We start from the raw sequence: 23,009 nt of genomic DNA, 5'->3' as shown, positions 1-23,009 counted from the left end.
TAGCTACTGACTGAAGATCCTAATTTTATGTGCATAAGAACACAAGTTAGCATCAATGAATGTTTTCAAACTAAAGCCCACAATAGGATTTAGCTACATTGGTCAGTTTTAGATGATAGAATAGTAGTACCAGCCAGTGACGTGGTAGTTAGGGTCTGACTCCCCAGCTACTCCCTTCCCAAGTATCCCCCAGCCCCATCCTCCTCCCTAGGTACAGAATAACCTTGCGTTGCCATTAACCTGCTGCCTTTCCTCTCCTCCTCTCATCCTGCCATCCAACCAACCAACAAACCAACCACCCTACCGTCCCATGACTGTAGCCAAGATGTCCGTCTACAAGAGAATGATGCTGGCATGTTGTTTTGATTGCGGCCATTCAGAGTGTGACTGCTCTTGCATGTCAGCCAATGTGCATCATGATAGTAGCACGAAGGACACCCTTCAGCAGCGTGGCTTCCCTCTCTCTCCTGTCTCTCTTAATGATTTCTCAACCACTTTAAGTGCCTGTAAGTTGTCAACGTGACACAGCATGTGTTATCCATGTTCGTGATGTTCACTGTATGTATGTTCATGTGGTACAAAGTCTGGCTCGTGTGTTTTCTGTGTGGTTTAAAAAATAATCAATAGTTTAAATATGGCAGTTTTGTTAGCTACTGGTGTGATTGTTGATGTTGTTGGATATTCGTGTTATGATTTTAGGTATTGTGTAGTGTCTTTGTCCTGCTACTAGTGAAGATGGTAGTTGTCTTCTAGAGCATGCTATGTTAGTCTAGCGTGTGTTGTGCTGTTTCTTCATAGTTAGTATTTTAGTTTTACTTTAGCGTCAGATCATTTACGGCTTTATTGTTGTTGTTTTAAAAATGTATAATTTATATGGATTCTTTCAAGATGGGTATGAAATGATGTATCATTATTTTATTGAATTATGAAAGGTTTTTAGTTGGTTACAGTACATCTCTTACATTTGAATAAGCTGAGTTTATTGACAAAATACTATATTTCTGCTAATATTTAGATATTTTGGGTGGACTAAACCAATTCTCCTTGCCTTTATTATTTGGACGTTGTTGAAGGGTTTCACAATGGGGTACATTTACTAGTGACCTGGATCACTCATCATTTAGATGCTTTAAGAGCCGGGGCTGTAAGACACACAACCCAGCTTGCCAAGAAACAAGCCCCTACAGACAGGGACACTGACATGGAGCCAAGGGAGCTTTGTTCCTTTATATCTCTCTGAGGTGTCGGCGCATGACATCATCACCCGACACTAGTGCATGTTGTTGTTTGTGTCGGGGGAAAATAAGTCCTGAGAAGAGCAGAATATGCAATGTGTTGTTACATGTTACTTTGATATATTAAGTCAGTCCAAATTTGTTTAAGCAAACGTCTTTTGATCAAAAGCAGATCTACAGCACATAGTTACATCTCTGGGGCTATCCTCTCGCCTCCAGCTGCATCATGTCTTCCAGGGCTGTTGTGGATGTGACCAGCTGACTAGCTGTAGTCTGGCTGCATGGATAAGATAGCAGAGAATGCTCCAGAGTCGCTGTCTACACGGTGTGCGATATGCTGAGGGCAGGGACTTACGCGGGCTGACATGGAAATTATGTTTGCATTTTCTTTTTTTTTGGAGTGCTACCGGTTGTCATGAAACTCAGGGTGACAGTTCCTAACCACTAGGCAACCCAGAGCACCCTCTCTCCCCCTGTCTCTCTCCCTTCCTCTCACTCTCTTCTCTCCCCATCTCTCGCTCTCTCTCCCCATCCCCCCACTGCCCCCTCTCTCCTCCTCTCTCTCCTTTCCTCTCCCTCTCTTCCCTTCCTTTCTCCCCATCTCTCTCTCTCCTCGCCCAGGGCCCTCTCTCTCTCCCTTCCTCTCCCTCTCTTCTCTCCCTCTCTCCCCATTTCTCGCTCCCTCCCACCCCCCCCCCCCCCCCCCTCGCTGGGGGACAGATGCTAGTCTCTTAGTCCTGTGCCGGCCGATCGCAGACGACAGATGCCAGGACCAGCATGCTCCCTGGTTGAACATGTCCTGTCACAGTCCTGCCTTTAGCCCAAAGCCTGACCTTTATATTGTACTATACAGGGATCGGGATTCAATGCGTAATGTATTTATGAACATGTACTTTCTCTGGGTCCAAAAGCCGAATCACTGACTCACAGAAAGTAACTTCCATGCATCCAGATGTTCCCAGGCAATCCTGTGGAACCGGGGATATCCCATTTATTTTTCAAGGGGAGTAGGGAAAATCTTTCCTTTGTAGATGTAGACCATTCTGCTATAGGCCTCTGTCATCGATGTATGCTGTACTGTATTTGCAGTAACTACAACTACGTTGCGCTGTAAGAATAAGGTTTATCATTTTAAGTTAACCATTCATAATTTCAGCTTGCTGACGGCATCACCGCAAATCATTGAAACATTCTTCTTTTCTTAATATTTGTTTCTTTTTTCCATTGCTTTGTCTATATGGTCTTCAAGGCACACCACAGTTCAGTAGTGTCTTAAAGAGATTTAACCCAACAGCGGCTTTCTAACCAACATTGCAGCCTTCAGTTATAACCTGTATTATTATCCTATATCATTTGCTCTCATTGCAACAACCCTGTAACCTCTCATTGTATCTGCATTTTTCTCAGCAAAAAATAACTATAACGGATATATCAAATCAAGTAAGTTTTGATTTCAATTTATGTTTTTATTTGTTTCTTAAGTCATTAACCCCCCTCCTCCCAGTCCCCTGTCCATTCCCTGCCTCCATCCTTCTGACTGTGTCTACCTCATATTTTCCTGTTTGCTCGTCAGTAGGGTTGGGGTCAATTCCATTTCAATTAATTTCATTAATTCAGGAAGTACACTTAAATTCCAATTCCAGTTTTCCTTAATGGTTATTTTTCTAATGGGAGAAAAATTGGAATTGGAATTCCAGTTTACTTCCTAGATTGAGTGCATTAAATATAAATAAAAATGTATTTTTAACTACTAGTCAAATAAAGATTAAAACAAATACAAAAATTAATTTACCTCAACCCTGCTTGTCAGTCACTTCTGCGTTTCACTGCTCAGTAATCCCACATCCTCAAACACTGACGTTGATAAAGCGACTATGTATTATGTCCCTCTGGACTGGGTTGTGTATCTTTGGGAGGGGGGCTAGTGTCTGTCTGATGTTGCCCTGTGATAAAAACATGGCTGTACAGTAAGCCTAACATGGTACATGAGGCAAATTAACTGTATAACTCTCATGATGACATTTTATTGTATCACTTTATTTATTGATTTAAAAATATTTTGGGTTGGAAAATACAGACCGATACCTGTTTTTCAGTTTTATATTCCAATACTATATGTTTCATTAAGTATTAGTTGTAATTTGAGCAGTAGATGGTGCTACGGCTCTAAGGTATCTCTGGAGTTCACTGGACTGTAGAGTATAGCACTCTAGTTCTCAGATAACACTTATGTCTGGAGAATTTCAAGAGAACTTGGAAATAGCTATTGGATCAATTGTTTTCATTTGGGGGGGGGGGGGGGGTTGACAATGAGAACACATAATCTTCTACATTATTTAGGAGGGGTATAGTGCAGTGAGAAAATATTACTATAGACCATCTACAGAGTTGAGGGCCCTAGACAATGATTTATACATTCACTAGATGACTGATAGGGGGCGCTGTGTTGAAACCACTGTGCCTCCATCATAGCAGTCCCCCACCATTGTTAAACATTTTTAGGAAGCTATAGAAATGTTATTTTGGAAGCTATAGAAGTTATTAATGACTATATTAATTTTTGAATATATGTGCATTCTATTACAGACAGCTTAATGCATACTTTCAATTATGTTATGTGAGCTAAACAACAAAAATTCAAAAATATAAAAACCTTTTCCTTAAAGTATAATTTTGAGGTGACTAATATTACTGTCCCCACTACAACAACACAAATATTTAAATACATGTAAATCCTTGAAACATTTAATTAAAATACTGTAGAATTACATTATTAATGTCCTCTGGAGGACTGCTCCTACTGGGTAGTGTGAATACCGACTGGTGTCTTCAAAGCCTCTCAATGGCCAATACATAGAATCAGCAATCCAGGGCAAATATTTTACAGTGCATTCGGAAAGTATTCCGACCCCTTCACGTTTTCCATATTTTGTTACGTTACATCCTTATCCTAAAATGTATTTAACATCCTCATCAATCTAAACACAATACCCCATAATTCCAAAGCAAAAACAGGTTTTTACAAATGTTAGCAAATTTATTACAAATAAAAAACAGATACCATACTTACATAAGTATTCAGACTTTCAGAATGCACTGAACATCATTGGTCCTAGATAGCCAGCACATCTGCCACAATGTGTTGTCCCTGCTGTAAAGCTGTGTGGATTTGATGTGGGACAGATGAATGCAGGAGGTTTGGGGCTGGGACGGTAATGTATTAGACAGCTGACCAGTTAAATAATCATCTCTACACCCTGGCTTCACTGGCTTCTGCTCCCAGCTAGCTTTGGGCGAGGTGGAAATATCTTTCTTCCTCCTGATGGTATTGTTAGATTTGAGTCATATTTACAATTTTTGTCTATTTTAAACACTAGGAAATTAGATAAGTAAATAAACAAATAAACAGCTTTGATTAGGGATTAAAATAGTTGATTTATTAGATTTATTGTGATTAACTACATTTAGCTCATCCTCATTCAGCATTATGCTATTTTTCCTTTTTAGACACTGGTTGTAAATGTCCGTTGTCATGCCGTTGTTCTTATAGTTCAACAATCCAAGTAACACCTGAAAGCCCTGCTGTTGATTCATTCATGTTTATTATGAATATCAAAGTAAATGTCATATCTAACATTTCATTTTAAGAGTCTACTGGTTAAGTGGTGTTTAATAACAATGAGCTCCTTAATTATTTAACTGTTAGCATTCTTGTGCCATACCCCGTACTTAAAATAATAATGAATGACACGACTATGAAGAAAAAAAAAATCCACTGATATCCAAACTATTATAAAGTCATTTTAATTCAACCCCATAGTAACTAATTTGAGGACAGACTACATTTCATAAACTGCGATTATTATTATTTGCTAATTTTCATTATTTTCTATTTGGCAGTTAAAGACAACACCCATATCAAAAGGTCAACCTATCAGAACAAGTCTATTAAATTGAACCACAACTCCACGGCCAACGCGGCCCACCATAAAGTAGCAACGCCCCACAGTGGAGTAGTACTGCCTGGCTCTGGGTCCGGCTCTGGGTCAGTTCCTCTAGTCAACAACCGTAAAGGAAGCCTGCAGCCTTCCAGGGGGCCCTCAGTGCTGAGGCGTAGCCTCCTGGGTTCCAGAGAGCTGGTCGAGGTGGCGAGGGGACCAGGTGGACCAGGGGGGCTGGCAGCAGAGGAGGCCAGCAGGCTCCAGAGGGCACGCAGCCTGCCAGTGAAATACAGATACCAGCTCAGCCACTCCAGTAATGCCACCCTGCTCAATATGAGACACTGTACATGTAAGAAGCCCTCTCACATAGAACCACAGCATGGTGTGGCTAGCTAGGCTACAGTAACTAGGCCCCTGCTCACCACTATTAGATAACAACACACATGTGTTTGAGACCGTGGCTGGGGTTGAGGAAGAGATTGCAAGCCCCCTTGTGTTGCCCTTCCTTGCGGCACGGTGTGGCTAGGCTTGCTAGGCCCGGCTCAACAATACTAGCTAGCATCATAACGCATGTGTTTGTGAGTGAGGCTGTTGCTAGGCTCGAGTGGAGGGGTTACAAGCCCCCTTTGCGTTTCGCCTCTGTGCGGCACGGTGTGGCTAGGCTAGCTAGGCCCTGCTCAACAGCTAATGTCACAGCACATGTGTTTGTGACTGAAGCGAAGGCTGCTGTACTGCTGGGGTGGAGTGGAGTGGTTGCATGTGTAGCATTCCTTACTAATGACCCAGTGTGTGCAGCTGTCAGCTGGGAGCTATTAAATATTGAACAAACTGACTGAGGAAGATGTGAACAAACGACCAGCCATCTCCAGCAGTGTGTATGTGTGTCTGTGTGTGGGTGGGTGAGCAGCATCCCACTCTGCTGAAAGCCCCTTACTTACAATGCTTCGTCCCTGTTTCCATTATGCTGTCGTAGGTAGACATGCCAGCAGCGTTGCAATTGGACGTGTAGCCCAACTTCAAAGGACCATGATATTTGAGATGTTATTCATTTGAATGTAGGAGTTACATTCTAGATTCCTTTGTAAAGGGAGGTCAGGTTGAAACACGTTGTGTCGTGTTGACAGTCTGAAACATAATTTAAAACCACTTAGCTGCTTCTCCTGGTTTTGTCTGAGTGTGTCCCAAACGGCACCCATGGACCCTGGTCAAAAGTAGTGCACTATATAGGGAATAGGGTGCCATTTGGGACATTATCCTGGTTTTGTATATCTAACTCGTTATAACTCAACATGGCTGCTAACATGGCTAGTTGAGTGTTAAAGATAAGTGAATAGAAACGCTAACATGCAATGAGAGGATTTTAGTAACAGTCTTAGTTAGAAGCTGTCAACTTGCTGTTTTTCTTCCATTTTATTTTCACTCAACTGGCACAGACGAGCTGTTTTGTCTTTTCTTTTTTTGTGTATAAATGTGATATCAGCTAAATTCATTTCTACTCGAGGGTGAAACTTGTAATTTATTTTTCTGCAAAGAGAAGAGCCTGGGTCAGTGCATGTAGTTTCACGTAGTGTTAAAAGACAATGTCCAAGGGGAAGCTGAGCGGTGGATAAATCATACTGGCACTCAGACCAACCTAATTACACGAGCCAAGGGCATCGCAGTCAATGTCATCAGGCCCCGAGATGAGAGGAAACTAAAGACCAGCCACCTCAGATGCATTCAGACATTAGAACAAAGGGGCCATATTTCCGATGTCATCTCCGTGATATTTATGCTTTATTATCTTAATTAGATGAACGAACATTGTGAGTGATTTTCATAGCCGGCAGTAGAAGCATCTAAGTGTTTCTAATATAATGAGTAGTCGCTAATAGGACATATGGAATTTTAAATAATATTTGCCTATACTGGGTTAATGCATGTGTTACAGTCAGTCACACACTCTTAGTGATACTAGGGGCTCGATTCAATCCGTATTGCTGAAGTTCATAGGTTTCACAGTATGAAAGCTACAGTAAGAGCTAAAATGAGCACTTACTGTTTTACAGTAAGTCAGTTTTACAGTAAGTCAGTGATACATTATATCAGCAGCATGATGGGGATGGCACTACAGCATGTTGAATCATTATGTTCACACACACGGACAATGTGCACCTGCATTTTGGTTGAGTTGCATTTTGGGGATTTTGGACTGTTTGTCAAACATGTCAGGTTGTACTTGCATACCATGTGCCCTCCTGCCCTCCTGTCTTGCCCTTACCCCACCTCAACCTTTCCTCACCTCCTGGTCTCCCATTCCTTATTCTAACCTCTCTCTTTGGGATCTTCTCTGACTTTTGAACTGATTGTGTTGTCTTGGTGTTGTCTTGGTTACTTACATACAGTAAATGTAGGACTTACTGTAAGTGTTCTCACTCAGGCATTCCTTTGTTCCTCATACTCTTGCCTGTGCTTGCAGTCGAAGAGGAGCAGCATTCGACATTGTCGCCTAAAAAGAAACAACGCAATGGAAACACAAGGAACTCACCCAACGGTTCACCAAAAATGATGAGGTAGGACAACAGCTTCAAGAGAGCACTATATATCAGTAATATTATTTTCTATTTCTTTAACCTAACAACTGTGTGATGATAAGTGTTGCATGGAATGAGACATAGAAAAAGAAGCGACAGAGAACTCTCTAACGCCGAAGCATTTTTACTCTGTCAGTTCATCAGCGGTTAATGACACATAGAGCTTCAATAGTTATTTAATGAGAGGGACAGACGGACCGACCATGATAATCTGTTTGAGATATACTGTAGTTTTAAGGCCTCAACTGTCACCATCCTAGTCCCATCCACATGTACTGGAGTCTTTAAACAGCAGTGACACTAATGACATCACCAACCAATCAGAGAGGCTCCTGTGGTTCTATCGCCTGGGGCTACTCCTTTATTGTAGCAATCCCTTTGAGTTCTATTTTTGGTTCATAAGGCCACGAGTGATGTGCACCATCACCATCCAAACTGAAAATCAAATGCTACCTTGCTTTTATCTTGTCCCATGGAATTAAATGAGTGTTTATTGATTTTGACGGGTGATAGGGACTGTTATTCAACACATTAGGCCATTAGAGGGAATAGAAGAATCCTTATCATTGAAGGGGAAAGGTAATAGATGAACCAGGTCAGAGAGAAGTTGCACAGCAGTGTATGGAACAACTCCAAACCTCTCTGTATAAAACATGATGGAATTCTACTGTATATTACTACTCTATATACTTGTGTAAAAGTAAGTTGAATTGAAGGTACTTCCAAGAAAGTTATAATAATACTACACTTTACAGTTACCCACAAACAGTTGTTCACCCTCTTACATGAGGAAATCACCTTTGTGCAGAAAACTAAGGAGTGCCCCTGTTTGTCACATAATTTACACATGTTTTCTTTGATCTGTTTGACTGGACATTTTTCTTAGCAGGCATTTGCCCTCTTTTGATTTGCTTAGAAGTGGTGTCAGAGCTTTACAGTACCGCTTTAGGAGGTTTCCCTGGCTCCTGGGAAGGTAGTTGAAGACCTGGGGATCTGTAATGTTACTCAGACTAAGGCTTTTTCATGTTATAGCCCTTAGCTAAACGGACGCTAACTCACCAGACTCACACCAAAGTGTGTAATGTACAGTGTTTATTTTGTATACAGCAGTACTGTGTGTCTAAGCCAATTTCCCCCTCGGGGACATTGAAGTTTATCCTATCGTATCCTCCTCCTCTGTTAGTCATGTTAATACTGCTGGATATACAGGTGGATCTGATCTTTCATATGTGAACTACTTAAGAGCTACACGGTGCATCGCCTGACTGCCTGGCTGTATGCGCTGTGGAGAAGGGGGGATTGTTTGGGTTAGCCTCAGGGATACTTTATTTGTACAAGCGGAGAAAAAAAACCATCTGGTTATGTATACTATATCAAATGTGTTTTCTACAGGACCTGGGGGCCTCTGTAAATAAGTAATGATCAACAGATTGGCTGTGGGTTTTTGAAAAGCATGCCTTTGTCAGTTTGTATGATGGGGGAGCATTTTCAAAGCCATCGCCTGCTTTCATTGCCTGCTGGAGTGGAGCGGGACAGAGTGAGTGTTCACCCACAGCTAGGAGCTGCTGTAGCTACATTACTCTTACTAAAGGGAATGCTGGAAGAGGAAATTTGACACAAATAAAATGCCCAGCTTCTAGCAGAGTTTCTTCTCAGTTGAGCTGTCAACTCCTATGCTCTAGAATTCATTGATTTTATACGCAACTGATGTATTATCTTTCATGTTGAAAGTGAATCTAAATTAATCCATCACTGTGATAGGCTTACAAGCTAGGCAGGAGAAATATTACTAATTAGAATGTAAAAAAAGAAACGCCCCAAAATGTTCTTGGTTCACGGATGGATCTGAAACCTATGGCATTCATACAGATTTCAACTCTGCTAAATCTACACAGTGTAAATAATTAAACCCATAGCCTACAGTATGTGTTGATGAAAGCAATCAGCTGTAGAGATACTAGGAGATATAGGATGCGTCTCAATTGGAACCCTATTTCCTAAGTACAAAGTGCCCTTCATTTTGGTCAAAAGTAACACACTATGTAGGGAATAGGGTGCCAATAGGGTGCCATTTGGGACGCAGTCATGGTGATATAGTCATCTCCTGATGATGGCAGAGAGAGAATGTGACATGTCACTGAAGTAACAAGTCACACCTCACCTCCTCTTCCACTATCCTCCTTGACGATTTCCTCCTCGCTGAAATTAACACCATTTCCATACCTCTTGATGGGCCATGAGACACATCTAATTGTGGAAAGTCACAAAGCATTTGCTTATACCCGTCTGCACCGTGACACACATGTCATGTTGGGTACATCACGGCTGAGGCGAGTGGCGGTGTAGGCTAGTGACAGGCAGCCAGGCCGTCATGGTTGACAGTGTTTGCTTCCCAAATGGCACCTTATTCCCTATATAGTGCACTACCAATGATCAGAGCCTCATGGGTCCTGGTCAAAAGTAACGCACTATATATAGGGAATAGAGTGCTATTTGGAATGCACACGGTGTGTCTGTGAGACTGTGAGAGATAGCTATCTTGGCAGACAGTCTCTGCCTCAATCACCAGTCATGGTGGGGAGTGGAGATTGAAGTGACAGTCCTCCACTGAGTGAGTGGTGAAACATCCAGCTCGTAATGAAATATTTAGCTGGGTGTAAAAGCACTAAATGCTTTCACTCTTATTAGCACCTGTTCTGGTCTTCCTTTCAACTTCCTACAGATTATTAAGAACACAACATGTCAGGTCATCATTGTCAATAAGAATTTGTTCTTGACCTGCCTGGTAAAATAAAAAAAATGTATAAGGTAAATTGATAATGTTAGATCAGCCCAGCCAAAATGTACATATGCAAAGTACATATGAAGGAGCTAATAGTTTATACTTTGAAATAGAGGTATATCCACATGCAGGCAACTACTGAGAATAAATGATAAAATAAATTGAGATAACTAATTGCTAATAGAAGTGGTTGTTTCTGATGATCAACCATTGTGAGAACTAGGCATACACTTTGCTGTTATAACAGCCTCCACTCTTCTAGGAATGCTTTCCGCTACATGTTGGACCCTTGCTGCGGGGACTTGCTTCCACTCAGCCACAAGAGCATTAGTGGGGTTGGACACTGATGTTGGGCGATTAGGCCTGGCTCGTAGTCGGCGTTCCAATTCATCCCAAAGGTGTTCGATGGGGTTGAGGTCAGGGATCTTTGAAGGCCAGTGAAGTTCTTCCTCACTGATCTCAACAAACCATTTCTGTATGGACCACGCTTTGTGCACGGGGGCATTGCCACAAAGTTAGTAGTACAGAATCGTCTATAATGTTATTGTATACTGTAGCGTTAAGCAAAAAAAAAAATGTATGAAATTGTATGAAATGTATGCATTCACTACTGTAAGTCGCTCTGGATAAGAGCGTCTGCTAAATGACTAAAATGTAAAATGTAAATGTAAGATTTATTGTGTGGCCTACCACTTCGCGGCTGAGCCGTTGTTGCTCCTAGACATTTCCACTTCACAATAACAGCACTTACAGTTGACGGGGGCAGGTCTAGCATGGTAGAAATGTAAAAACTGACTTGTTGGAAGGTGGCATGCTATGACAGTGCCACGGTGAAAGTCACTGAGCCCTTCAGTAAGGCCATTCTACTGCCAATGTTTGTCTATGGAGATTGCATGGCTGTGTGCTCGATTTTATACACCTGTCAGCATAGGGTGTGGCTGAAATAGCCGAATCCACTAATTTGAAGGGGTGTCCACATACTTTTGTATATACAGTAAAAAGTTTGGACACACTTACTTATTCAAGGGTTTTTCTTTATTTTTACTATTTTCTACATTGTAGAATAATAGTGAAAACATCAAAACTATGAAATAACACATATGGAATAATTTAACTAGGCAAGTCAGTTAAGAACAAATTCTTATTTACAATGACGGCCTACCCCGGCCAAACCCGTACGATGCTGGGCCAATTGTGCACCGCCCTATGGGACTCCCAATCACGGCTGGATGTGATACAGCCCGGATTCGAACCAGGGACTGTAGTGACACCTCTTACACTGAGATGCAGTGCCTTAGACCACTGCGCCACTCTGATTCTTGAAAGTAGTCACCCTTTGCCTTGATAGCTTTGCACACTCTTGGCATTCTCTCAACTACCTTCACCTGGAATGCTTTTCAGTCTTGAAGGAGTTCCCAGATATGCTGAGCACTTGTTGGCTGCTTTTCCTTCATCCTGCGGTCCAACTCATCCCAAACCATCTCAATTGGGCTGAGGTCGGGTGATTGTGGAGGCCAGGTTATTTGATGCAGCACTTCATCACTATCCTTCTTGGTCAAATAGCCCTTACACAGCCTGGAGGTGTGTTGGGTCATTGTCCTGTTGAAAAACAAATGATAATCCCACTAAGCGCAAACCAGATGGGATGGCGTATCGCTGCAGAATCCTGTGGTAGCCATGCTGGTTAAGTGTGCCTTGAAGTATAAATAAATCACAGATATTGTCACCAGCAAAGTACCCCCACACCATCACACCTCCTCGTCCATGCTTCACGGTGGGAACCACACATGTGGAGATAATCCATTCACCTACTCTGCGTCTCACAAAGACACGGCTGTTGGAACCAAAAATCTCACATTTTGACAGATTTCAACCGGTCTAATGTCCATTGCTCGTGTTTCTTGGCCCAAGCAAGTCTCTTCTTCTTATTGGTGTCCTTTATGAGTTGTTTCTTCTTTGCAGTTCGACCATGAAGGCCTGATTCACGCAGTCTCCTCTGAACAGTTTTTGTTGAGATGTGTCTGTTACTTGAGCTCTGTGAAGCATTCATTTGGGCTGCAATTTCTGAGGCTGATAACTCTTTATATATTTATTTTTTACCCCTTTTTCTCCCCAATTTCGTGGTATCCAATTGGTAGTTACAGTCCTGTCCCATCACTGAAAGTCCTGTACGGACTTTGGTGAGGCGAAGGTCGAGAGCTGTGCATCCTCTGAAACACAACCCAGCCAAGACGTACTGCTTCTTGACACAATGCCCGCTTATCCCAGAAGCCAGCCGCGCCAGTGTGTCAGAGGAAACACCATACACCTGGTGACCATCTCAGCATGCACTGCACCTGGCCCACCACAGGAGTCGCTAGTGCGCGAATGGACAAAATTGGGTCTCCCGGTCGCGGCCGGCTTCGACAGAGCCTGGACTCGAACCAGGATCTCTAGTGGCCTTAGACCACTGCGCCACTCGGGAGGCCCTAGGCTGGTAATTCTAATGAACTTATCCTCTGCAGCAGAGGTAACTCTGGGTCTTCCTTTCCTGTGGCGGTCCTCATGAAATCCAGCTTCATCATAGCGCTTGATGGTTTTTGTGACTGCACTTGAAGTTCTTGAAATTTTCCGGATTGACTGACTTTCATGTCTTAAAGTAATGATGGACTGTCATTTGTCTTTGCTTATTTGAGCTGTTCTTGCCATAATATGGACTTGGTCTTTTACCAAATAGGGCTTTCTTCTGTATACCACCCCTACCTTGTCACAACACAACTGATTGGCTCAAATGCATTAAGAAGGAAAGAAATTCCACAAATTAACTTTTAACAAGGCATACCTGTTAAGTGAAATGCATTCTAGGTGACTACCTCATGGAGCTGGTTGAGAGAATGTCAAGAATGTGCAAAGCTGTCATCGAGGCAAAGGCTGGCTACTTTGAAGAACACTTTTTTGGTTACTACATGATTCCATAAGTATTAGTTCATAGTTTGTCTTCACTATTATTCTACAATGTAGAAAATAGTAAAAAAATAAATAGAAAAACCCTTGAATGAGTGGGTGTGTCCAAACTTTTGACTGGTACTGTATAGTGTATCTTCACATATTTAAGTATGGGTCGTGCACCACACTAAAACACCAAGACTTTTCCTCCACTAACCCTGTTTAAACACAACCTTTGTGTCTTTCACGTACAAATCTGGGTCTTTTTGAATTGTCGTTTTGAATTGAGTTCTCCTGACAGATTTGAGTTTGAGAAGTAGAAAGCATTTTAAAGTGAAATCTGCAGTTGCTTCATCCATTTTTGAACTTATAAATGAATGATATACACTGATTCTTGAAGATTATAATAAAATAAATGCCTCGTGAGCTTAGTTGTCATACTCCATCAGAACCCAAAATATAAGCTTGTTTTACGCCAATGTTTGTAAACAATGTACATTTAAATAAACACGACATATCCTCAGAACATTTTTTTAAAGTATCATTTTGATATCATGGATGGTCTGTCCTTGCATCAATAGCTCTGTCCATGGATTTTAGAGTGGTTACATTTCTCTAGCCCCATCCCTCAGCTTTTTACCAAAACAGAGACGGGAGTTTGCTTTGTTATTGTTTCAACTGCTGATTGCTGCTCTAAATTAGACGTTTGCCAGCGTTATCCAACTACTTTCCTGAGAGAGAGGACATTATGGCTATAGCCTTGGGTTAAACCCCCACAGGCAGACATTTTGGGTCTCCTGTCTGATGGAGCCTGAGGGATTGTACTTTCAGTTGACACCATCATGCATACTTAAAACCTTACTTAGGGTGGCATTCTTCTAATGTCCATACAGATCAAAGATACAGTGCTTTTAACTGATAAAAGATATAAAGTATTTAAAAGGATGAAGACAGAGTATGTGTATATTTCAGAGGGTATTATCTTCAGGCAAATGTATTTGACTAATCCATGTTGTAACAAAAGCTAGGGACAATGTATGGAACTAAAAGTAGTATTTATTTTCAAAGATTAACATGGTAACAGGCATGCTTATTTTTCTAGGCCTGTAGCACTTGATGATAAGGCGTTATATCCTAAAACACAATTAATAATCCCATATAAAATGTGCTTTAACCCTCATACTATCGATTGGCCTTCTCCCCAACCTGTCTCCACAACCTGAATACTACTACTGTTTTCAAAAGGTATGTAAAGATCATATCTGTTTTAGCGTCAATGCATGCACAGTACAACCGCAGGTACCCTTTTTTGGAGAACGTTTAGTGGTCAGTGTAGGATACCATCAAGCTCAGATGCTCATAACCGCACTCACTAGAAATTGGTTTGTTCGGCCCTGACACACACACCGCTCAGATGCTAAAACATTAATGGCCTTCAGTTTGGAAAGCAAATATGATTGGGCAAATTGCTGAAATATTTAAAGTGTGGTCTGTTAAAGCTTTTACCGTGAGGAGTGCAGCGTCAGAAGCTGTATGCTGTAAGGAAGCCGTAATTGGTTGTCCATGCTCATGCCAGTCAGAGTGTTTGTCCCAAATTGCACCCTATTCCCTATGTGTTGCACTACTTTTGACCAAGGCCCATTTGACCAGAGCCTCTTGGGCCTTGGTCAAAGGTAGTAGTGCACTATATAGGGAATAGGGTGCAATTTGTGAGGCATCCAGAAGCAGTGTATTGCTGCCATCTCCTTCCTTCTTCCTCCTCACCATTGATGTCACTCACTCTGATGACCCTGCAGTTTGTTGGCGTCTCCACTGATCGCTTCTGACAGGAATAAGCAGAAAAAAGAGTCTTGAAAAAAATAAGAATAAAAAAAGCTTTGACTTCGACTTTGAGTAAAAGTGATTTGTTTGCAGATCCCCTAAAAGGTTTTTAATATCATATTGATGAGTGTGTTTTGAGGATGGAAACTGGAATTTTATGGGCAGTCCTGCTGATGCCTTATGTGAAAACCCGAAGGAGGTAAAGTGCTATATTGAGTGCAGGACACTTAACAATAGTGAAAGAGGGTGCGAACCAAAGGCACCCTATCCCTATATAGTGCACTGCTTTTGACCAAGGCCCATAGTGCTCTGATCAAAAGTAGTGCACTACAGTATATAGGGACTAGGGTGCCATTTATGACACATAGAGTGCCCTCACAAACATAACTATTCACACCCCTGAGTCAATACATGTTAGAATCACCTTTGACGGCGATTACAGCTGTGAATCTTTCTGGGTAAGGCTCTGAGAGATTTGCACACCTGGTTTGTACAATATTTGCACATTATTCTTAAAAAAATTAATCAAGCTCTGTCAAGTTGGTTCTTGATCATTGCTAGACAGCCATTTTCGAAGTCTTGCCATGGATTTTCAAGCTGATTTAAGTCAAAACTATAAATAGGCCACTCAAGAACATTCAATGTTGTCCTGGTAATCAACGCCATGTGTTTTAAATGATAGTCCTGCTGAAAGGCGAATTTGTTTCCCAGTGTCTGTTGGAAAGCAGACTGAACCAGGTTTTCCTCTAGGATTTTTCCTGTGCTTAGCTCTATTCCATTTATTTTTATTAAACAAAAAACTCCCTAGTCCTTGCCGATGACAAGCATACCCATAACATGATGCAGCCACCACCATGCTTGAAAATATGTGGAATAGTACTCAGTGATGTGTTGTATTTGCCCCAAACATAACGCTTTGTATTCAGGACAGAAAGTGAATTTCTTTGACACATTTTTTACTTTGGTGCCTTATTTGCAAACAGGATGTGTGTTTTTGATCCATCCCCAGTTTTTTCTTATCACAGCCATTCAAGTGTTTTAAAACCTCTTTGGACTAGGTGGGATGCTAGCGTCGCACCTAGCCAACATCTGGTGAAACTGCAGAGCGCGAAATTCAAAATACAAGTGTCTTACATCATTTAAAAGCTTAACTTCTTGTTAATCCAGCTGCTTTGTCAGATTTCAAAAAGGCTTTACGGTGAAAGCATACCATGCGATTATCTGAGGACAGCACCCCGCATACAAAAGCATTACAAACATTTTCCAAACAAGCAGAGGCGTCACGAAAGTCATAAATAGCGATAAGATAAATCACTTACCTTTGAAGATCTTCCTCAGTTTGCAATCCCAAGGGTCCCAGCTACATAACAAATGGTCCTTTTGTTCGATAAAGTCCTTCTTTATATCCTAAAAAAGTCAGTTTAGCTGGCGCGCTTGACTCAGTAATCCACCAGTTTCCTTCGTTCAAAATGCATACAAATGAATCCCAAAAGTTACCAATAAACTTCATCATAACAAGTCAAACAATGTTTCTAATCAATCCTCAGGTACCCTAATATGTAAATAAACAATACAATTTAAGACAGAGAATAGTATGTTCATTACCGGAGATAATTACCGAAGTACTACTGCCAAAATGGGAGCCACCTAGAAAAACTACAAATTCTAGCTCATTTTTCAAAAAGCAAGCCTGAAATTCTTTCTAAAGACTGTTGACATCTACTGGAAGCCCTAGGAACTGCAATCTGGGAGGTATTCCTTTGATTTTCCCATAGACAGGCATTTTAAATGGCGTCACCTCAACAACAACAAAAATTCCGGATGGATTCTTCTCGGCTTTTCACCTGCTATATCAGTTATGTTATACTCAGAGACATTATTTTAACAGTTTTGGAAACTTTAGAGTGTTTTCTATGCAATACTATCCAATATATGCATATCCTAGCATCTGGGCCTGAGTAACAGGCAGTTTACTTTAGGCACCTCATTCATCCAAACTTCCGTATACTGCCCCCTAGCCTTAAGAAGTTTTAAAGTCACCATTGGTCTCATGGTGAAATCTCTGAGTGGTTTCCTTCCTCTCCGACAACTGAGTTAGGAAAGACGCCTGTGTCTTTGTAGTGACTGGGTGTATTGATACACCATTCAAAGTGTAATTAATAACTGCACCATGCTCAAAATAATATTCAATGTCTGTTTTTTTTGTTTTTACCCATCTACCAATAGGTGCATTGGAAAACCTCCCTGCTCTTTATAGTTGAATCTGTGTTTGAAATGCACTGCTCGACAGATAATTGTATGTGTTGAGTACAGAGATGAAGTAGTCATTCAAAAATCATGTTACACATTATTATTCCACACAGAGTGAGTCCATGCAATTTATTATGTGACTTGTTAAGCAAATGTTTACTCCTGAACTTATTTAGGTTTGCCATAACAAATGGTTTGAATACTTATTGACTCAAGACATTTCAGCTTTCCATTTTTAATTAAAAACATAATTCCCCTTTGACATTATGGTGTATTGTGTGTAGACCAGTGACACAAAATCTCAATTTAATATATTTTAAATTCAGGTTGTAACACAACAAAATTTTGGAAAAGTCAAGGCGTGTGAATACTTTCTGAAGGCACTGTACATACTGTAAGCAGCAGTCAGGTTCCCTGATCTGAAATATGCTTTTCTGACATGTAGATGTTCTTTATCTCTAGCTTGTAAGCATGATATACTATACCTCCATCTGCTGAGCTGAAATATAAACCAGACAAATATGTCTCGCCAACTTTCAGGTTATACGACCGCATGTAAATAATGCTCAACAATTTATTGCCTTTCATCTTGATGTTCAAATATTGACCAGCGGCTGCCGACCATGCGCCAGTTCATTACGTTTTAAAACGACACAACGACGACAAGCTTCCAATCCTCCCTCCAGGTCTATCTCTTATCCTTCCATTTCTCTCCTCCCTCTTCTCTCTCCTCCCTCCCTCCCTCCTTCTTTTGTTTGATTAGGCATGACCCTCTCCTCATGCCGGGAAACGAACAGATTGAGAACATGGACATGAACGTGAAGAAGTACGACTCCACAGGGATGTTCCACTGGTGCCAGTCCAAAGACATCGAGAAGGTCATCTTGGTGGGTACCTCACTCCCTCACGCTTCTCCATACTCCCTCCCGCTGAGGGGGGTCATTCATCAGTGCTTGTGTCCCAAATGGTACCCTATTTTTTATATAGTGCACTACTTTTGACCTGAGATCTATGGGTTTTCTGTGGGTCCTGGTCAAAAGTAGTCAACTATAAAGGGAATAGGGTGTTAATTGGAACGCATCCGGTGACACGGTCCTCTCCCGCGACAGACGTATCGTGTCACAAAAGGGCAGTTAAACACATTGTAATGAGGTGGTTGGCATGCCATTTGCTCCATGGGGGGGTTCTGTGTATAGGACATTTCTTATACCAATATGCTGTATTAGAAATGGCAAATTACAATCTAATAGATACTATATTACAGTCAGTAGGTGAATAATAATTTCAAGGGACACTTTGTTCAGAATAACTGAACTGAATGAGGATAGCATTGGTTAGTAATTTGCAGCCTGCAGGTATAATGCTTTATTACTTGTTATAAGTAAGAGCCTTTCTAATGTCCTTTTATAAGGCTTTTATTATATTATGTCACTGGATTTGTTTCCCTGTCTCAGACCAGAAGTGAAGCTGCCATGACTGTCCTAAGCGGCCACGTGGTCGTCTGTATATTTGGAGACGCGAAGTCGGCTTTGGTGGGCCTAAGGAACCTTGTGATGCCTCTGAGAGCTAGCAACTTCCACTACCACGAGCTGAAACCCATCGTGTTTGTGGGTTCTCTGGAGTATCTGAAGAGGGAATGGGAGACCCTTCACAACTTCCCCAAAGTCTCCATCTTACCTGTGAGTAGAGCTAAATCACATTTTGAAAATTGATGTCAGTTTGTTTTCCTCCAGAAGAAAGACACAAAAGGAATATGAGTTAATTGAAACAGAGTTAAATAACTGAAACTGAGACTCAGCGATGTGACGTGACCATTCACACTTTGTACAATGACTATCTTTGTTTAATGTTATATAGCTGTATATATCTTTACATTTTGGCTTTGTTCAACTACAGTGTTGTACAAGTTATTACACTGTAACAAATTACTGTGCTGCCAGCAATTTACTGTAAAAATTACAGGAAATGTTTTACAGTGTATAGAATAACTTTTTCATCTTTGTATCCCTCTCCTGTCACAGGGCACACCATCACATCTCTACTATTATAATTTATTATAGAATAACAATGTTTGTTCATCTTATATTCATATTTCACAGGGCACACCATTAAGCCGGGCCGATCTGAGGGCTGTCAATATCAACCTCTGTGACATGTGTGTCATCCTGTCGGCCAATCAGAACAATATTGACGACGCGTCACTGCAGGACAAGGAATGCATCCTGGCGTCACTCAACATCAAGTCCATGCAGTTTGACGATAGCATCGGGGTCTTGCAGGCTAACTCCCAAGGTAAGCAAGGGGAAGGAGTTGGCCTATCATAGTTCAGTGCTCTGCCCAGAGGGGACAGGCCCTGGCAGGAAGAATATCCCTGACCTGGTGTGTTTGACAGGAAAGCCTGGTGATTCATGTTCTTCAATGACTAGTTAGCTACTGGTTGGTTTCTTCATAATGTAATTGGTGATAATCTGGCATTATCCTGGCATAAAGCTTTACTTGAGAAAGCAAAGTCAATTAAATGTGTATTTGTTTGTAGATTAAAATTCACATGAATAATTATGATTATTATTATTATTCATATGTAATCAATCTGAACATTTCTATATATTTTTTATAGCAGATCATTTATCAATATTATATCAAACAATTCTCGTGTGAGGAGTGGCAGTGGAGTGATATGGTCTTCAATAATGGCCTGCCACTCCCTGGCATTGAAAATGAGACCTCTTGACCTGAAAATACATTTCTGTGCACTTTGGTTGTGTCTAATACTTGTATGACCTAGCGGTTTTCCGTAGTCAGCAGCAAGACACAGATGTCAAAACAAGGACCATGTATAATGCATACAGCATCACTGAATTAATGTGTTTACTTGTCAGTTTGAGGAAAGCAAGAGATGTCATGTCAATCTCACGTCACTTGTTTTATTATTTTGTGGCTTTAATGGAAACAAAATGGGCTACATGTAACATTTGTTATGTTTTAGGGATGGATGGAGGGACCTCTCAAGAATATTGCACTCAACATTGTGTAATATTGTCTTACTACAAATTATTTGAATGTGACAAAGAATGGCTAAAATATACATCAACTCATAAATAAATCATTATTTGTTCCTTTCTACTGATATACCTTCCTCAGATAATAGATAAGTAAAGGGAAAGGGGGATACCTAGTCAGTTGCGCAACTGAATGTATTCAACTAAAATGTATTTTACGCATTTAACCCAACCCCGCTGAATCAGAGAGGTGCGGAGGGCTGCCTTAATCGACATCCACGTCATCGGTGCCATGGAACAATGAGGATAAATGCCATGCTCAGGGGCAGAACAACAGTGCTACATAGCAGGAATGTGTTTTGTAGTAACCTACAATGTACGCATTCATAAAGCCTTTATAACAGCTACATAAGGCATTTTAATATATGTCATTGGCAGTCATTAACGTCTATATATCTTTCCATGCAGGTTTCACTCCTCCAGGCATGGACAGGTCCTCTCCTGAAAACAGTCCACTTCATGGGGGGTTAGTCCGACAGGCTTCCATCACAACAGGAGCCAACATCCCCATCATCACTGAACTAGGTATGTCAGCAGGTATGAATGAAATGTCACTTTGACAAACTCTTTTAGGAGGGTGAAATGTGTGAAAAGGAAACGTTTCATGTAATTATATTAATACTTTTTTGTAATGATTGACGAAAAAGCACCAAAATGAATTGCCTCATTGAGAATATGAAACATTTTCTAATCTATAGTAAGAATGTTTCAGGTTTTGACGATGACAACCAACCAACACCAAACAGAGCATAATTCCTCAGTCAATTGCTGCTCTTTAACATTCTGAAGATGATTTTCATGTTTTTAACCATTCATGACTAATACATTCATCGAATCTTAACAACCTCTTGAACATGCTTCATCACCTAACTATTTCTCCCTAACACTTGTCTGTAGCACCATTATCAAAAACAGCAGGCAAAGTCCTGCCTGTGGTTTCATTCAGTCAGGATAAAAGCAGTGGGATCAACATACAAATAATAACAGAGCTGGGTAAGAAGCTAGTCCCTCAGTGTTGCTCTACAGCCGCCTCCTCCTCCTCCATCAAGCTTCCTTTTGATTTCTCGTGCTGCCTGGCCCAAGAGACTGTGGTTGCTTCCCAAATGGCACCCTATTACTTATGTAGTGCATTACTTTTGACCAGGGCCCTGTGCCTTGGTCAAAAGGAGTGCACTATGTAGGGAACAGGGTGAAATTTGGGACATAGCCCTAGTCTGGTTCATTCCCATGGTATCACTTTGAGCACATTGTACTATGTTACTCTGGGTTCTTTTGTTGCAATTGACTGTTTTGGCCTATTTATTTTCTTCCTTTCTTCATCCGCCTGTTCTTTTCTTTCTCTTTTCTGAGAATCACAAGGACCTTTCATCCCAAAACAAGTCCTTGTGGCTGTTTCCAAAGTAGCATCTTAGTTCTTCATAGATCATATCCTCTGGCCAATGACCTCCTTCCTTTCATCTGACTCGTCAAATCTGACTGACGTTTATTTTCGCACCCAGCTGGAAGTGTCTGATAGAAGTAGCACTTCTGAAACAAAACTCAACATCAATACTTTCTTTTTTAAGAGCTTTGTGCTTTTTGTGGCCAAAGGCATGTTTAACATTTTTTTGACATAGTTTTGGGCAGTGAAAAGTATGTAACAAGACTTTTTAAATGAATACCCTGAACAAAAATATAAACGCAACATGGTAAGTGTTGGTCGCATGTTTCATGACCTGAAATAAAAGATCCCAGAAATGTTCTATAGGCACAAAAAGCTTATTTCTCTCAAACGTTGTGCACAAATTTGTTTACATCCCTGTCAGTGAGAATTTTTTCTTTGCCAAGATAATCCATCCACCTGACAGGTGTGGCATATCAAGAACCTGATTAAACAGCATGATCATTACTCAGGTGCACCTTGTACTGGGGACAATAAAAGGCCTCTCAAAAATGTGTAGTTTTGACACAACACAGTGCCACATATGTCTCACGTTTTAAGGGAGCATGCAATTGGCATGCTGACTGCAGGAATGTCCACTAGAGCTGTTGCTAGAGAATTGAATTGTCATTTCTCTACCATAAGCTGCCTCCAACGTTGTTTTAGAGAATTTGGCAGTATGTCCATCCGGCCTCACAACTGCAGACCACGTTTATGGCATCTTGTGGGGAAGCAGTTTGCTGATGTCCACATTGTGAACAGAGTGCCCCATGGTAGCGGTGGGGTTATGTTATGGGCAGGCAGGCATAAGCTACAGACAACAAACCCAACTGTATTTCATGGATGGCAATTTGAATGCACAAAAAAACTGTGAAGAGATCCTGAGGCCCATTGTGAGGCCCATTTTCTTCCAAGGTATCTGTGACCAACAGACGCATATCTGTATTCCCAGTCATATGAAATCCATATATTAGTTCCTAATGAATTTATTTCAATTGACTGA

At 41.1% G+C, this 23,009-nt stretch overlaps 1 protein-coding gene across 4 annotated transcripts in view; it reads left to right on the top strand.

Annotated features, from left to right (window-relative positions):
• The window catches only part of LOC106611671 (calcium-activated potassium channel subunit alpha-1a), a 226,511-nt gene that overhangs the window by 187,345 nt on the left and 16,157 nt on the right, over positions 1–23,009 (top strand). For all 4 annotated transcript variants that reach the window (XM_082977652.1, XM_045723530.2, XM_045723527.2 and 1 more), the window contains exons 19-24: positions 2,643–2,675; positions 7,635–7,728; positions 18,291–18,414; positions 18,982–19,206; positions 19,627–19,819; positions 20,995–21,111. In XM_082977652.1, the coding sequence (XP_082833778.1) occupies positions 2,643–2,675; positions 7,635–7,728; positions 18,291–18,414; positions 18,982–19,206; positions 19,627–19,819; positions 20,995–21,111 (786 nt within the window). The remainder of the gene's footprint in view (positions 1–2,642; positions 2,676–7,634; positions 7,729–18,290; positions 18,415–18,981; positions 19,207–19,626; positions 19,820–20,994; positions 21,112–23,009) is intronic.

Source organism: Salmo salar, chromosome 01 (assembly GCF_965601325.2).
Source record: "Salmo salar chromosome 01, fSalSal1, whole genome shotgun sequence".
In the NCBI taxonomy this organism is placed as follows: domain Eukaryota; kingdom Metazoa; phylum Chordata; class Actinopteri; order Salmoniformes; family Salmonidae; genus Salmo; species Salmo salar.
Note: the sequence above shows the minus strand (reverse complement) of the source record. Positions and strands in the feature narration are given on the sequence as shown.